The following is a 16,492-nucleotide window of genomic DNA, read 5'->3' as shown; positions in this document are numbered from 1 at the left end:
CAGCACAATCGGATTGTCGTCCGCGCAGCCTTTTCACGTGCAGTTCCGGAATATCTCCCAATTCCTAGGCGCCCCTTCGCCGCACGCACCAAACACCCAAGCAGGTCGGCTTCCCGACGGCACTTCCAAGTTCATCCCTTTAGAATACTTGACACAGCGTGTTGCGATAATACGTAAACATAGCAGAAAGAAGAGCAGCTATGTTGCAAGAAACCTACAGTGCGACTCCTCAACTGGACAAGCTGCCGGTCGAGGTGTTGTGGCGAATATGTTCAATGGTGAGTATCTATTTCCCGCGTTCGTCCCAAGCTGCAGAGCCCGGCTTCTAAGCAAGTATTGGCTTTCTAGGTCCAGCAGGCATCGCTCAGTAACCTGTCACAAACAAGCAAATTACTACATAAGAATGCAGTTCCTGTGCTATATCACGACGTTACTTTGCCGCTCTTTGCGTCCAACGCAGCAGGTATTGTCAACACAGTGTGTAGTCTGCCGTTCTACGCGCTACCGTACATCCAGCGTCTGAGGTTCACTTCGTCCAACAGTCTCGCTCAAGACGGTCAACATGCCCGCGAATTTCATACTCTACAGGATATTTGGGAAGCACATTTGCGCGGCATGGACGACTCGGTCGTCCATCTTCCCTCCGAGGACGCAGTAAAAATAGGGTCAGCTGTGTTGAATATGCCCTCAGTTCGAACTTTTGAATGGAACGCTTGTCGCGTCGCTCTCCCCTGTGAGCTTCTCGAGGCCATTTTGCAGCTTCCTACATTGGTCGGCCTGCAAATGTGTTCGGTTCCTCCTATCTTGCGCGCCACAGGTACAGCTCTTCCTCGTCTAAAGTCGCTTCGCATTCTACGACTTCGGTCGCTCGACGAAACGCGAACCATAGCGGGTATTATCAACGCCTTTAGCGATTCTCTGTCCTATCTCAGTGTGCGGGTCGCTGACAAAGACGATCTCGACAGTAGTGTTATTGATGATATCAACCAGCAGCAGTCCGATGTGTTCGACCTCTTTACAACACACAACAAGTCGGCATTTTTAGCCGTTTTGCTCTCTTACCTTTCTTATCCTCTCCAGCTAGATACACTCGCCCTATTCAATTTCCCACGAATTAATTTCGAGTTGCTGTGTTCCCGCATCGATCTATCAACTCTGACCTCGTTCAGACTCGATACTCCAGATTCACTGGCTCTCCGTACGTTGTCAGAGACTAGCATCCTACCAAGCGAGCTTAAAACTCTGGATTTGACCTTCAGCAAATCCTTGTTTCCCTTACATAGAGATGAAGAATATGAATTTTCGCCTCTGATGACAACATTGCTGCGGAACGTGCGCGCGGTCGAGAATTTGAATTTGAAATTAGTATGCGAGCCTCTTACTGAGGATCGCGTTTTAAATCAATTTATAGTTCCTTGGCTACTTTCGCTTGAAACAACAAGCAAACCACAACGACGACGACGAAATCACCATTATCACCATCGTCATCTCTCAAGCATGACCGAATATGAGAAACCAATCACGTTGCACAAATTGTCAGTTCACGTATGGTCAATTTCAAACTCTCAGACAATTGTTCTGGCACCTTGGAGTTTACCTGATCTTCAACGATTGGCAACTAGTTCTGCAGGGAGCCAGATCCGCTCTTTGGCAATTGATTTTTCACGCGCGGCAGTGCGGTTTCGAGATCTGGTCGACCATATGCAAAAATTTTCTCGCTTAAGAAGGCTGTTTCTGAATTATACGCCGACGGTGTTTTATGGCGCTGGCGTGTACGATATCTGCCAACGCCAAGCAGCTATGCTCAAAGGAGCTCTTCCGCGTCTCGAATTGCTGTGGATGAATTCCGTCGAGTTAGCAATGCCAATCCGGAAGCGACATTTATCGCCATCCGAGAACTCAAAGAGTCCGAAATTAAAACGAGCCGCTAACAAAATCAGTAAGAGTGGCATAGCGACGCCGATTGTGTCTGAGACTCCTGTTGTTCGCGCGCAGAATAGTAATAGTATTCTTCCTTCGCGGCCATCGACGGACGATGTTGGAGACGACGAATGGTATAATTCAGACGATCTGGATGAGGACGATGAAGATGAAGAAGACGAAGATTATGACTGGGATGAACACGACGGCGATGAATTCTTTGCAGACGACAATAACTTTAACGTGTTCACTGCCGCAGATCTGTTCTAAACAGCCAGTCGGCTAAGACGTTATCATGTGACGATTGCGGGGTGCGGGCGGCAGCTGATGTAGAGATATAATACAGAATATAACGACCTAATCATGTGCAAAGCACCAGTAAAACAGTAGCAGCAGATTAACAATGAAATTTGCGATAGAGAAAGTAGTGCTGGAAGCTACGTACCCGCGTACATATGCGACTAGTACGCAGTCAAATACAGATCGGCTGTCGATTGCTGTGAACCGGTACAAGCCAACCTGGACTGCCGCAGAATATCCGGAGAAAGACTCCAGGCCGGAAATCACAATTGTTGCAGCTCATGCGAATGGATTTCCAAAAGAACTGTATGAGCCGTTGTTTGAAGATCTCGTCGCATGGCTGGCAAGCAAACGTGTCGTCGTGAGAGAGCTGGTGATCTCAGATGTAGTGAACCAAGGTGAATCGGGTGTGCTCAACGAAGCAAAACTGGGAAATCGAGGTAAAGTCTAGATGCTCTTAATTGTTCCTGTGTAAGTTCAAGGCTGATAAATGGTCGGTTAGTCTGCTGGTTAGACTATGGACGAGACATCGTGTTTATGATCCAAAGCTTGCAACTGGAGGGTCCGTTGATAGGTCTGGGCCACTCGTTGGGAGGCAGTCTGCTGTAAGTTTAATGATTGAAAACCAGGAGGGATGAGGAAACTAAGCTGGTCAGGCTCTATATTGAATCTGTTCTTCAACCAGGTCTGTTTGCAGGACTGATCTGCATCGAGCCGATAGTCGATGCCAAAGAATACGATGCCGATCCAAATAGAGATATAATGGCGACCGTTTCATCGATGCGGCGAGATCTCTGGCCGTCTGTGGACGAGGCTCGGAAGCATTTTCTTCGTAACAAGTTTTATCAGGCTTGGGATATACGTGTATTTGATAGATGGATCAAGCACGGCTTGCGTCGGCTACCAACACGTGTTTATCCTACGATCCCAGCGAGCCTTCAGTTAATTAACGGTGAAAACCCATTGACATTGACGACCACGAAGTACCAAGAGGTGTTTACTTTCACTGGACCTTCGGAGGATTGGACCAAGTTGGGCATATCCTGGACTGACAAGCCTGCAATCGAAGCCGCGTTGGATACTGGTGCAAAGGGCGACGGACCCATGCCAGTGATTAATCAGTATCACAGTTATATTTACAATCAACTAGAAAACCTCACTAAAGCCGGCAAAGATCGGGATGTGCTACTGGTCTACGGCAAGCTCAGTAATGTGTATCCGCAGCTGAGTCGACAACTCGGAAAGCTTCCCCACGCTCGATGGGCCGTACTCCAGGAAACAGGACATTTAGCACCCTTAGAACAGCCGGGAGAAACTGCCGCGTTGGCGGGCGAGTTCATAATCGCGGAGCTTGACAGGTACGCGCGAACCGTGGCGGTCGCGGACTCTGAAAGCCGTGCAGTTGATCGAATCACGCCGGCTCACGAAACTATGTTTTCGCATGTCCGCCAGCTGCTGGAGCGCAATAGAACAACACAACCTCCCGGCCGCAAAAGTAAGTTGTAGTGGCGCTATTGTGTCTGTTCGCAAGTGTGGACCATGAAAGTGGACTGCTCTTTCTCACGATTTCATGACATATCTGTAGTAAAAGGATCTGCATGTGAACTACAACAAACTAGTCGTAGATAGAATTTGCAACACTTCATCTTTAAAATCTTCAAAAAGAAAATCAGTTTCTCGAATACAGCTTGCTTAACAATCGATTACTTCTGACTACTGAGCCCGGTCTGTGCTCAGGTCCGAAGGGGTCCATGTCGTCTACGGAAAGGCTGGCTTCGCTAAATGTTTATGCTGTTGTGGTTCTTTCCTCAACGAAGCACAACGCGGTCTGGTTGCCTGTTGAACCGGTCGACGATCTCGATGGAATAGTCCATGAATCCCGTACGTCTTTTACCAAGGGATAAAAGACCCTCTCCCCCTTTATACTGTCGCCGATGTCTCGGACATAAATTTACTACGAGATGCGCCACGACTGCCAAAGTTTGCGTGACGATTACTCTGTAAACACTCTTCGCACGAGAGAGTTATGCGAAGGGGTTGGCACTGTAGCGCAGAGACCCGCACTGCATGAGCCGATTCTGATAACGATATTGAAGAACTGACAGCTGTTGCAGCAGAAAATTTAGCATGGCGAGATCGGCAAATGCGAGGAGAGGGGGGCGACAGTCCGAACTAGACTCTGGCGCTGTGTCTGTTTAAATACTTTCGACCGAAGCATTGCAGCACTTCAACTGGCTTTCAATATTAGACATATCCGGTTTATATATTAACTTGCCCTTCCACGATTTCTCAATCTTCTTCAATGAACTGGTCTGCTGCGGAATATTTCACAATAGTCCGACACGTTCTACCGGCGTCGCATCCACGATCGAATCCCCGAGCGACTCGTACACCGACAGGTCCACGACTTTCGATTGTTGCAAAGGAGTATCTTCCCAAATACGAAGACGACGACGGCTACAGCTCTCTTCCTACGCTGTCCATTGCGTTCCAGCATGGCTCCGGTTTCACAAAGGAGCTCTACGAGCCGCTGTTTGTTGAGTTACTGTCCGCCTTGAAGGCCCGTGGTGTACGCGTTCACAGTATCATCATCTCAGATGTGTTCAATCAGGGCGAGTCATTTGTAGAAAATGAGGACCGTATAGGAGATCATGCTAGCTGGCTGGACATGGCGCGCGATGTTGCTTTAATGCTGCAGCTTGTATCACCCCCTGTACCTGTTCTTGGTATCGGTCATTCGATGGGAGGGGCAATCTTGTTCCAAGTGGCCGCCGCAATTTTACCAAACCAGTTCATTGCTCTGGTCGGCATGGATCCTATGATTGAGCATCCGGATGACCAGATTTTAGTCACTCAACCTATTGCTCAGGCTCTTGCAGTCCGTAAGGATCTTTGGCCGAGTCGTGCTGAGGCAGAGAGATATTTCCGCGATCGCTCGATATACAAGCGCTGGGACAAAAGAGTCTACTCACGATGGATTGATTCTGCTCTTCGTGACTTGCCGACTCAAGTTTATCCTTCATACCCGTCTTCGCTGCCGCCTCCTCCCCCTGGTGCAAAGCCTGTGACACTCACGACACCTGTCGTGCAAGAGGTTTACTCAATTGCGTCTCCGAATCCTATGCGGAATCAGTCGAAACACGTCTATCCTGTAACTTGTCTTGAGTCCGGCGACATCTATAAAAACATCCGCAACATTACCGTGCCGGTGATGTTTGTCTACGCGCAGAATTGGAACGTCATTTCTCGAGGATGGCGGAAAGAAAAGCTTTTACCGGACGCGCAAATTGTAGTAATTGAGCGTGCAAGCCATTTCTTCCCATTCGAAAAACCGGTTGAGACCGCCGCTGTGCTTGCCAAATTCTGTGCTGAACAGCTCCAGATCTGGGCGAAGGCTAATTCTCAGATGAATCCTAATCGGCATTTGACTGAGTTTGGCGACCTCTACAAAAAGGCGCTTGGAATCCCGACCAAGAAACGAGTTCCGGCTTCTAGCTCCTCATCTCGCCCTGCTGCAAGTTCTTCTTTACCCGTGAAGACTGCCGCGAATACGTCGACAGTTAAAGCAAAGCTCTAGATGTTACCTATTACTTATTTTATTCTGCTTTATTTGGTGTTAGGTGAAATTAATATACATGTGTCATAAATTTTATTCATCTCCCGTGGATTCAGTTCCCAAAAATAAAAAAAAGTGAAATTGGAAGCAAAAGCCTACAAATCAGATTAATTTCCGACAATAGTCGCTCCCCGTTCCATATCGACAGCGAACTTGGCTAACCACCCTGCTTGCTCGCTCAATTCTTTTGCCAGCCGCGCTCGAGTCTGCAATTCAATCCGACTTGAAGTGTCAGCCTTTTGCAGTTTTGCCTCAAGCTCCGATACATTAGCCTGTAGTCTACTTTTCTCCGCGCATGCTTGCGAATGGTCGGTCTCGAGCTTCGAGACTATTTGTTGAAGTTTGCTCGCTTGAGCTGAACGATCTATCACTCGTAATCTGAGCCGTTCGAAAACTGACTCTATATCATCTCCGGACAGGTCGACGACACTTCGAGTAGAAATGACACTATTGCGGTTTTCGTTGTCGTCGACTTGTAACTGCTTTGCAGCCGCCATGCGAATCCGCAGAAGCTGCTGTTTCATATCGACCAGCGAGTTCTCCAGCTCGGTTTTTTCTCTTTCGGCAGCGGACAGTCGCGCTCGGATAACCTCTGCCTGCTGGCGAGCCAGTTCCGGTGACGCTACGCCAGTAGTCCCAGAACCAAGCTGAGGTAACAACAGATCGTTCGGCTTTGGAACCATGGCCTTAAAGAGATTCCGAGTCTCTAATACCTGTCGACGCATCACTTCTAGTGATTGAGCATTGCGCTGTGTCTCACTTTGATATCGGGTCCGTAGAGAATGAAGGGATTCCTGTAATGCAGTTCGCTGCGCTTCGACTTCTCTCAGGCGTTCTTCCAAATTGTCCCCTTCTGTCAATTCAGACGGAGTTACTTCTTTTAGCATCGACATTCTCAATCTAGATTGCGGACGCATGTGTGCCGCAGCAAGCTCAAGTCGAGTCTGCATGGCAGCTATCGACTCTCTTCGAGGATCGTCACTGCCAATCGTACGTGTCGCTGGCGATAGATTCCGCGCTCGGGAGCCACTTGCTGGGCCGCTGACTGTTGCTCCGGTTTGTGAAGCAACTTCCTGAAGCTCTTCACGAATCGACATGAGTAAAACTTCTAAATTTTGCGCATTCATGCGTTCGGTATATAACTTCCGTTGTGAATCATCCAGCGCTGCCTGAAGCGCCTTAACGGTCTCGGTAGATTCCGAATTTGCTACTGCAACTCCTTCGTTCTTGCCATGTCTGGATTTATTCTAAGTCTGCATTAGTCACAACTCTGATTCTATGCAAGATCAAAGATACATACCTTCAATAAATCTTCCAGTTCCCTTCGTTTGTCGTCTGATTCACGTCGGCCCCGACGCTCCGCATTTACCGTAGCTTGGAATTCGAGTCGTAGTCTCGCCTTCTCCTGTTGTTCCGAACGGACTTGCTTTTCTAAGTCAGCAAGCCTTTTGCGCACGAGAGGATGTTGCAAAGCAGGATGATCTGATACCAGATTTCGCGAGTGGCGCATGCTATCATCTGACGAGTCATCATCAACATCGAGTTCTTCGAGCTCGTCATCCCCCGCAGTAGTCGCGTAACTTTCTAGCATCATCTCGAGATCAAGTTCGCGCTTTATCGACGACGCCAACTCTACGCTGACATCCGTCATCTCGCCTTGAAGTGTTTCGACCAGTTCGTATATGTACGTAGCTGAAGACACGGTTACTGATCCATCTTTCGAATTTTGATGCGATTTGAACGGCGCAGTTGAGGCTTGTTTGATCTGGTGAGCCGTAGAATGTATGTCAGGCATATGTAATCGACGCATAGTAGAATGCGTTCGTCCAAAGAAAGTTTCTAGTTTCTTGTTTTTGTCCTTCTCCAGTGAAGCCGAATTAGGCAATTCTGCACCGACATCTGGAGAGCTCGCAGGCGTTGAAGAATATGTCCTAGGGAGATTTGGTGACAGTGGGTCCGACGGCGAGGTTGGCATCGAAGTTGAAGATTCGGATGTAGTCGAGATCGAACTAGAGAGCGAATGTCCAGCGCGAGCAAGGACCGGTGAAACTGGACTTTGTCCAAAAGCGGGATTATTCGTCCGTCGAGTGGGACTCGTCATTGGTGAATATCCTTGTTGATGGCCTGTTGAGATTTGGATTCGACGTGGAGAGTCTATTTTAGTAGTTATAAACGAGGCAACGCTGACCTGCGCGCTGTCTATGCTTGAATCAGAGGTAACTCCACTATCACTGGCAGTATTGCTCATAGGAACGGCACTGAGAGCGTTCGGTGGTGAACTGGCCGTAGCAGCAGATGAAAACGAGCTTGAGTTTGAGCCAACGGAGCTCTGTGTTGTATGGTACGATATACTTGAAGTCGAGCCCGATGAAGCAAAATTCAATTCTGATTCTTCTTGAACGTTCTCCACAGCGGGTGCAGTTTTGAGAGTCCCCGCTCTTGTTAGCCCGTCTCTAGAAAGTGAGAACACGGAATGCTGAGATCGCACACTTGATTGCCGTCGCGGAAATGCCGGCTTTGAAGTTGACGCGACAGAACCAGTAGCCGTAGACGTCGAAGAAACTGGAGGAAGAACCGGGGCTGCCAAAACAGTGTCCGGCGGAGCGGTCGGTGTAGTGGGTGACACAGCTTGAGAAGAACCAGACCGGACAGACATGGACAGACTAAAAGTCGACTCGGTGGGTGAGCGAGTAATCTGTGGATAGCGATCAAGATTTCTTAGGACGACTGAGGATGGCAGCGAAGAATTGCTACCTTGCGCGCTACTATAATTGAGATTATTAATAATTTTGTCGCGAGAATTTGGCGGTGGTTCTAAGGAAACCACTGTTGTCGTTGCGGAACTAGGCGCTTCCAGGTCGGTTCGACGTAGACGGCCGGCAGAAGTACGTGGACGAAGACCAATGGAAACCATCTAATGCGAGTAGATCCCACGGGGAGCGACAACAGAAAGGAGATTGCGGAGAAGCACCAGAAGAATGCAGACCAGCTTCAAGAAAGGGATGACTGTTGGATCGTTTGCTGAATTGGTATATTTTTGTGTTCCCGATAGAGCGCAGTAGTATCAGCAATAATAACAACAGCAGTAGAGACAGCAGTAATAGCGGCAGTAGCACCAGCGGGGAGAACAGCAAAAGGAGAACCGAGAGGCTTATTACAGGGGGAATTTCCAGCCGGGCTGTTCGAGCGCCTCCTTCGCAGCAAGGGACCTATAAATATAGCGATATAGACAGTGTCTGATCGAGCAATTTATTATCGAATTCCAGACGATCAGTTGTTCCAATTGTTTAAAATCAAATATTCCATAATAACGAATCTGCCGGTTTGTGCGAGTATTAAATAAATTCTCCACGCGTCTAGCCGGCCAAAACAACGCGACGCGCCCTTACTGTTTTCGGTCAGTGGCGCGTCAGAAATGTGCAAGCGTTGGCTCTTGTAGAGCTCCTATTTCTTCTTTCCGCCTACTATAAGCAAGATTATTATGTTATTAAGATTCTCGTACGATCAATACGGAACCAGTATATTTTGATCTAGGCCTGTAAGTTATATAATATTTTTGCTATGCATGCATTTTTGTGTTCCTGCATGATCTGCTTCCGTCGTTCATGATATGTTCCTGCAGATATCTCTTTCAAGCTGCATGAGCCAATGTGTACATGTACATAGCATTCCATCCCGCCGCCAAATCAAGCCTGTAAAATACGCTGACATGCAGCTTCTACGTCTACAACCTCCTTCACAGCTTCAACCGACAGCACAACCGGATTATGACCATTTACCGCGACATTGTCCTCAATCCGTAGACCCATTCCCCTGAACGCTTCCGGAAACCTCGAGTCGTTCTCAGGGACATATAACCCCGGCTCAATAGTGATGACGTTCCCACTCACCAATGGTATCCTTCGAGATGTCAACGGGACGTCATGAACATCTAACCCAAGATGGTGACCAACGTAATGAGGATACAGAACTTCGGAAAGGACTGCTCGACTGACTTCAAATCCAATTTGCTTGATTTCGTGCGCAAAGATCTCGACCGACTGTGCATGCAAAGATTCTAAGCTCGTGCCGGCGACTACTCGATTGATCAGCGCCTTTTGTGTAGACAGGACAGCTTCATACAAATCACGTTGTGCAGCTGTAAACCTCCCATTGACAGGCCATGCCCTAGATATGTCGGCACAATAACCTCCATATTGGCCGCCCGCGTCGATCAGCACCAAATCTCCATCGTGAAGCACATTGTCATTGCGCGTGTAGTGTATTGCAAGTGCGTTCGTTCCGCCGGCAACGACTGGCACGTAGGCACTTTTCTCACATCCTCCTCTCCGAAACCCATAATCAAGCGTCGCATCAAGTTCGCGCTCGGTTTTGCATTTCTCTCCTGAGGCCCAGGATATTGCTCTACCTGAAATGCGACCGGCAGTCCTCATCACAGCAATTTCGGCAGCGCTCTTGACTGCTCGCAGTGATTGAACTAGAGGTGCAAGCGGTTTGACGGCTGAAGCTGGAATTTTGTATTTCTTGATTAACTCTGTTATATGAGCCTCAGTTGTTGCATGTCGAGCATTTCCTACTGCGGCACTGAAGAAGCCAGCCAACTTAGAAGGGCCAGGTCCATAGTCCATAAAAACCTGCTTTGCTCCTTTTAGAAGACGTCCTAAGTATACGGGTGCATGATCTATATCTCCCGCCTCGTCGGCATTAAACACATCCAAAGCACCCTGAACACCTGTTCGAGGACCTTCCCATAATTCTATTCGTTCGTTTTTCGGCTGCACAAACATATGAAAAGTATAATCATCATCTGTGCTTTTCTCGATTATCGCCAGCGCCGTCGGCTCATTGAATCCTGAATGCATTTAGTCATCCTCTTCTATTTCCTCGGAAAAGTTCAAATACCTGTCAAATAATAAAAATCCGGGTTCTGATGAAATTCGTAAAAAACAGCGCCTGATCTCGTTTTGATCTCGTTCCCGACAAGTATTGCGATGGAGCCTAGTGGCATTTTCGCTGCGAGTGCAGCTCTCCGTTCATGATATTCCAGAGCCGAGATTCCTGGGGTAATTTCTCCTGACTTTAACAAATGTGGATGTGTTTCGTGCATTGGCTGCCCTATCAATATTGGTTCGCTACTCGTACTATATCGCTGTAGAGAATTTGTTCGCAATAATCCGCGGTGAGCAGTAACTACATACTGCTTCCCCAACACTCGCCATTGCACGCTTCTAATTACACGACCACAACTCGACCGGGCTAAACCGCGCATTATCGATTCTACGAAAATCTGCCGAATCTTAATTCCAGCTTTCAAATTCTATTCAAAAAACTAAGACATCAATTCTTTTTCCTACGCTCTGGAAAGTACATATATACTCCCGGTTAGGGCTCGAAGAAATCCCAATAGGCCATTTCCTTCACCGTGGACAAGACCGGCAATTTAAAGCCCATGGCTTAAATCTAATCCGCGTAGTTGCAAAATCGTTTTCTATTGTGGACTCTTAGTTCCCGGAAGTAACTTCAGTCGACGAGCTGCGTCATCGAAAAAATGCGCTCGCGAAGATCGTCCACCGCTGGTCGGCTGCCCGTAGGAGTTCAATTGAACAGCGGAAGAGCTGCGAGGAAGCGCGCCTGGAGGCGGTGAAGACGCTCGACTCGGTGGACCCGACGAGCGCGTGGATTTAGGAACTTGTTCAGCCGCCAGAGAGCCATCATACAAGGGTGGCTCGACAACTTCGTCTTCACGAAGTGGTGTTCGTAAAGCAGTCGAATAACTCGGCACTCGCGAGAGAGCTTCTATGTCCAGATCACCTTCTCCAGGTGTACTAGGTGTCATCAGAGGAGATCCAATTGGCGATGTGCCTCGAGATAGATGCGGTGATGTGCCTCTCGACAAATGCCAGTGTGCAGTCTGGTCAAGGCCGGCTACATCAAGTGTGTTGGTCAGCGGTGTTGAATGGCCCATTGGCGTAACACTTCCAGAGTGCCGACCGGGGAAATAAGAGTCCGTTGAAGGCCCTGCGCCGGGAGGTCCCCCACTAGGGCTGACAGAACCGTGCAGAGCTTGTGTTAGGGCTAACGCTGACAACCCAGCGTGCAATTGTGCTCGCTGCGCATCCAAAGACATCATGCCTAATCCTTCGGGACCATCCATCGAATTTCGACGACTATGAATCCGTGGAGTATTGGCTCCACTTGCGCTGGGAGTGTTGAAGCCGGAAATCGGAATGTCTTCCCATAATTGATCATAAATGTGTTGATCGTACCGTGGAGGAGCAGATCCATCCGCAACGTCCGCAGGAGCTGGCTCGAGCATTACAGGGGCTTCACTATTTAAATTACTAACCGCGACATGTGGTGAAATAAATAGAGCGATCGGTAGCGATGCTCGTAATTCGGACACATGTCCATCTGGATTCTTCAAGCTAATTGCAAATTTAAGTCTAACATGTTAGACAGAATATTAAAATATTAAAAGTATTATGTCAATACATACTTATGTCGCACCTCAATATATCCTGGAATATCGCAGTCCTGAGTGCATTTGGATAAACTCGGAGGAATCGCGAAAAAGTCACGGATACTCCAGACTGATTCTGGCTGTTCGTCCTCGAGCTGATCTGGTGCTGGTATAGTTAACTGGACAACGGTACGGACACCAGCATGTGCTGGACCATGAGGAATATGAAGTGTATAGTATTCTTTGAGCACAATCACTATCTGGCCAAGTCGTAGTCCTTTGAGAAGGGGCTGTAAAAGAAGATTAACTTCTGTAGCGCCTCCAATCGGTACGGCTTTGGAAGGGATGCTGATAGAATAATCGACTTTACTTGGCCAGACGTTCTCGATTGACTAAAGCAGTGAGATGGTGTATGACTAATTCATTAAAAAACTTACCATAGTTTGAGAAAGCTCAAGAGCTTCAGGACCGAGAGTTCGAACGACTCGCATATGCTTGATTATTAGAACGGACGATAGTGAGAATGTCATGAAATCTTACTTTTTTCTTCACAAGGTTATTCGCAAATCGTCCCCGTTCAACAATCGCCTTCATTCGATAGACAACTGAGCCTCCATCGAGACCTTCAACAGATTCACATAATGCTAAACAATATTATTATTGATTCGATGCAATACAAGAAATCGTATACACCTACAGCCAGGAAGAACCATTTCAAAAGGATATTCGTAGTTTCCTATTTAATGAGTATTGCACCTTCCTAATTTATGTAGATAAAATACCTTGAGAAAGCGTATGGCTAACGTGCTTGTTCTCCCATTCCAGGAAGTTCCATGTGTGTTCGAAAATGACTTTTTCATATCGATTAGATCGCGGAGTGATTCCCCGGGCGCTCTGAACAGTGTCCTGCCAGCTAAAGGAGTCAGTGATTTGCATACTGAACAGTAGCAGGATATACACACTTCATTCGAACAGTTCCGTACAACCGCAGAGAAATGCGTTTTACGGAAACAGACTCCATGAAAGACAGTACAATAGCTCCCTTGACAAGAACACCCGCAGACTCCTCCGGAGTGCCACGAACGACAATCACATCATGCTCAGCAGAGTAGAGTCTAGAAGAGAAATTAGAATATTGAATATAGGACTGCAATACCACACGCAGAAAAAGGACAAAAGCAAATACTAAGCGCAATACACATAAACTTACCTAATATCAAACAGCGATAGCGAGCTACTCGACCGCTGGAGAATATTCATCGCCACAAGATCGTATCTAATGGTCCCGATCAAACAAAGCGGTGGTGCAAAAGGACTAAATTTGATCTGCAAACAGCTGGCAGACACGTGAATCGCAATCTGACTTGACTCACTCACTCGGCTTCTCAGTTCTGTCTGCTGTCGATGCTGATCCCAATTCGGAATCTCAACAACAACAACCAGTAGTCTCGTGATAGTTGCCGTGTCTGTCCGCTTATGCTTGTTGTATCCGTTCAAAATCTGCTCGTCCAAAGCTCTGTTCTGTTCTGTCCGCGATGGCCGGGAGGGTTAAGTGGCGGAGGTGGGGGGAGTCATGTGATGTCATGTGATTATTGGCAAGTAACGTACGCAGATTGATTGACCATCTGGTGGATCTAGATCATCCATATGGTATAGATAGTGTTTTTTTTATGATTATATTTAAGTGGACAGATCAGTATCTATCACTATAGACAGTCTTAAATATAAGGCCTCAAAAAATTTCCTATACACTATCTCGATTACTCGTGCGAAACATCCATGCTACTGCGGCAACCATCACCGCCAGAGCTGACGATGCCAGGACCATGGGCACGAGCGGGCTTTCCTTTTCTTCCGGTTCCAGTCTGACATTTATGTTAGTCAATTTTCAAATTATAGAAAACTAAGTCACCTACATTGGAGTCGCAGTGCTGGGAGACTGGGCTGCTTCAGCTAACTGAACAAATAATTCCGAAAGTGAAGATGTCCATGCAGAACTAACATGCAAAGGTGCAGATAATCCCAGTTCTCTTGTGTAAAGATCTGGTTGGACATCGCATCTCTGCTGTTGCTTGTCCAAATCAGCTTTTAGTGCTGTAAAAACCACTGGAAGTCGGTCTAATTGTGGATACTTGGTCTGACGCTCCAATTAGTAGTAAAACCAAATAAAATTTTTCAGACTTACACGAAGATCAACAATATATTGAAAACTATCCGGGTTTGAAGAGTCGTATGCATAGCATATAACATCACATTCATCTAATTTCGAGGTGTTTTCTAATACTGCTGGTTCCAGTTCTCCCAGTTCTTCAAGCTTGTAAAATGTTAGAAAGCTAGACAGCTAAATAATTACACTCACAATTAAATAGCATTGCTTTCCACCTTGCATCTCGACACTATTAACAGCTATGCGTGGCTTAATAGTCGGCATGTATAAAGGATAAAATTGTCGACTTAGAAATCGATCCAACAAAGCACTCTAAAATGATTAGTGAACTTTGTATATCAAGCTATTCAAGATCAAGTCTTCACCTTTCCAGCAACGGGAGCCCCAAGAACGTAACAGCTAAATACATTTCGATCAACTTTGCCCACTTTTGGCCGAGTGTTGCGTCGTCGTCGAGGTTTTGTTACTTTCAGTGCATCTGTCGTTCCGCCACGTTCTGATCCTTCAAAACCCAGCCATGCTAGATACGCTAGAGTGGTCTTATGGTCTTGAAAAGTCGTCATGCTCCATTGAGCAAGCCAGCCTTGCAGAGTGATATAGCCAGCCTCATTACAAATAGTAGTCCGAGGAAACAGAGATTTTGCCCAAGGCTCCGGTAGCCCAGGCGTGGGTGCGAACAAGGCTTCTAATTCTTGATCACTTAGTCCGCCATCATTATCTTTATCAAATAAAACAAAAAGATCCACGAAAAATCTATATCCTGCAGGACTCAGTTCTACCGAAGAATATTGTGGAACATCAAACCGGGGACAGAGAAACTTGTCGCTGAGAGATAAACTATCAGTGTAATGAAACGTTCGGAGAATACCCCAAGTAGTTTCATGTCGACCGTTCTCTGTGAATAGCTTGTTCAGCAAAATAAATCCTTGCTGTGAAACTCCTTGCGATGTGCCCGATCCAGGATCGATTTTGTCAATAAACGACTTCAGCTCACCAAGTTCATCAGCATCGAACTTTCGGTTAAAACACTTCATTTGTAAATCATTCATTTCCTTGTCGTTGAGGAAGCCATCTTGGTCCCGGTCACACAAGACTGGATGCAGGTGAGAATAGATTATATAGACGGGCAGCAAACTTACAGAAAATTCGCTGCAGAGCAGCGACTGCAGGAGGTTTGAGATTGAGTTCTTTAGAATCAAAAAGTGGCGCAATTGGATATCCTACTGCTCGTTGGCAAAGATAGAAGACCTACATGAGATTAGTCTTAAGTTGTCAGACAAGAGGTGCGACAATAACATACTTGATTGACGTTGTAATGATTTTTTGCGCTGGCACGAATGCAGGCCTCTATTTCTTTGAATTCCTCCATGACGGGAATGATCTCGTCACCTAATAGCTCTGACGAGTCAGCATCATCAAAATCGCATTTGTTTGCACACAGAACAATCGGCACATTCACACCAAGAGTACGGAAATGCGGGAGCCAAAACAGCGAAATACGTTCGAACGTATAATGATCAGAGTAAACTAATAGAATGACATTGGCACGCCGAATTTCATCGTTGAGTGTCTGCCGCTCCAGAATGTTTGGCGAACTGTCAACGAGCGTCATAGACATGTTCTGTCCTGTTGCCGTCAAAAGCTCCTGTGGAATCGTCACTGGAGGTACTACATGCTGGATGTTTGGCACAAATGTCTCTTTCACGAATGAAGTGATCAAACTGTACTGTCAGTTGCCACATCTGCAATCAGAATAAGGAATACATGGTACCTCGACTTTCCCACACCTGATCTCGTTAGGTAAGAACTCCTTCACTACATGTCGATCGGCTCACCTTCGTCCCCACAGATCACAAGTCTCACATCAGAAGACATTGTGGATTTTATTTTGGAATTCAGTATCCAAGGGTCAAATTCCCTAAGCACCGCCCAAAACCAACTAAAATTCACCAAACGTATAATTAAATCCTTAGAATTCGAGCAACTCTAAGCTCCCACCTCATTCCTTACTCCGGCCCCGCCAACTCTC

At 47.0% G+C, this 16,492-nt stretch overlaps 8 protein-coding genes across 8 annotated transcripts; 3 read left to right on the top strand and 5 right to left on the bottom strand.

Moving 5' to 3' along the window:
- Positions 1 to 200: 200 nt before the first annotated feature.
- V1516DRAFT_625583 (uncharacterized protein) lies at positions 201 to 2,190 on the top strand (the record flags this gene model as incomplete). Its single annotated transcript, XM_066919710.1, has 3 exons — positions 201 to 278; positions 349 to 2,005; positions 2,066 to 2,190. 3 exons carry the CDS (start codon positions 201 to 203, stop codon positions 2,188 to 2,190), a joined length of 1,860 nt encoding a protein of 619 aa, XP_066776780.1.
- A 133-nt stretch (positions 2,191 to 2,323) lies between these two features.
- On the top strand, positions 2,324 to 3,726 carry V1516DRAFT_664940 (Alpha/beta hydrolase family-domain-containing protein; the record flags this gene model as incomplete). The annotated part of the gene is made up of 3 exons (XM_066920635.1): positions 2,324 to 2,660; positions 2,723 to 2,825; positions 2,877 to 3,726. The coding sequence occupies 3 exons, from the start codon at positions 2,324 to 2,326 to the stop codon at positions 3,724 to 3,726; spliced, it is 1,290 nt and encodes a 429-aa protein (XP_066776779.1).
- A 796-nt stretch (positions 3,727 to 4,522) lies between these two features.
- V1516DRAFT_625770 (Alpha/beta hydrolase family-domain-containing protein) lies at positions 4,523 to 5,797 on the top strand (the record flags this gene model as incomplete). The annotated part of the gene is made up of 1 exon (XM_066919720.1): positions 4,523 to 5,797. One exon carries the CDS (start codon positions 4,523 to 4,525, stop codon positions 5,795 to 5,797), a length of 1,275 nt encoding a protein of 424 aa, XP_066776778.1.
- Positions 5,798 to 5,811: 14 nt separating this feature from the next.
- On the bottom strand, positions 5,812 to 7,159 carry V1516DRAFT_676991 (uncharacterized protein). The gene has a single exon (XM_066922510.1). It carries the CDS (start codon positions 6,961 to 6,963, stop codon positions 5,944 to 5,946), a length of 1,020 nt encoding a protein of 339 aa, XP_066776777.1. The 5' UTR covers positions 6,964 to 7,159; the 3' UTR covers positions 5,812 to 5,943.
- V1516DRAFT_417274 (uncharacterized protein) lies at positions 7,014 to 9,136 on the bottom strand. Its single transcript, XM_066919006.1, has one exon. The coding sequence runs from the start codon at positions 8,748 to 8,750 to the stop codon at positions 7,113 to 7,115; it is 1,638 nt and encodes a 545-aa protein (XP_066776776.1). The 5' UTR covers positions 8,751 to 9,136; the 3' UTR covers positions 7,014 to 7,112.
- Positions 9,137 to 9,522: 386 nt separating this feature from the next.
- V1516DRAFT_696272 (peptidase M24, structural domain-containing protein) lies at positions 9,523 to 10,943 on the bottom strand (the record flags this gene model as incomplete). Its single annotated transcript, XM_066924032.1, has 2 exons — positions 9,523 to 10,688; positions 10,739 to 10,943. The coding sequence occupies 2 exons, from the start codon at positions 10,941 to 10,943 to the stop codon at positions 9,523 to 9,525; spliced, it is 1,371 nt and encodes a 456-aa protein (XP_066776775.1).
- A 190-nt stretch (positions 10,944 to 11,133) lies between these two features.
- On the bottom strand, positions 11,134 to 13,797 carry V1516DRAFT_676988 (uncharacterized protein). The gene is made up of 8 exons (XM_066922509.1): positions 13,507 to 13,797; positions 13,259 to 13,411; positions 13,079 to 13,209; positions 12,994 to 13,032; positions 12,837 to 12,940; positions 12,734 to 12,790; positions 12,333 to 12,688; positions 11,134 to 12,279 (listed from the first exon to the last, which is right to left on the bottom strand). Exons 1-8 carry the CDS (start codon positions 13,554 to 13,556, stop codon positions 11,325 to 11,327), a joined length of 1,845 nt encoding a protein of 614 aa, XP_066776774.1. The 5' UTR covers positions 13,557 to 13,797; the 3' UTR covers positions 11,134 to 11,324.
- A 211-nt stretch (positions 13,798 to 14,008) lies between these two features.
- Positions 14,009 to 16,430, bottom strand: V1516DRAFT_676979 (EF hand associated-domain-containing protein). The gene is made up of 9 exons (XM_066922508.1): positions 16,299 to 16,430; positions 16,235 to 16,250; positions 15,764 to 16,184; positions 15,603 to 15,711; positions 14,829 to 15,556; positions 14,656 to 14,775; positions 14,482 to 14,610; positions 14,213 to 14,433; positions 14,009 to 14,161 (listed from the first exon to the last, which is right to left on the bottom strand). The coding sequence occupies exons 1-9, from the start codon at positions 16,336 to 16,338 to the stop codon at positions 14,041 to 14,043; spliced, it is 1,905 nt and encodes a 634-aa protein (XP_066776773.1). The 5' UTR covers positions 16,339 to 16,430; the 3' UTR covers positions 14,009 to 14,040.
- Positions 16,431 to 16,492: the final 62 nt, after the last annotated feature.

Source organism: Lipomyces oligophaga (assembly GCF_038497815.1).
Source record: "Lipomyces oligophaga strain CBS 7107 unplaced genomic scaffold V1516scaffold_5, whole genome shotgun sequence".
In the NCBI taxonomy this organism is placed as follows: Eukaryota; Fungi; Ascomycota; class Lipomycetes; order Lipomycetales; family Lipomycetaceae; genus Lipomyces; species [Lipomyces] oligophaga.
This window is presented reverse-complemented; position numbering and strand designations above follow the sequence as displayed.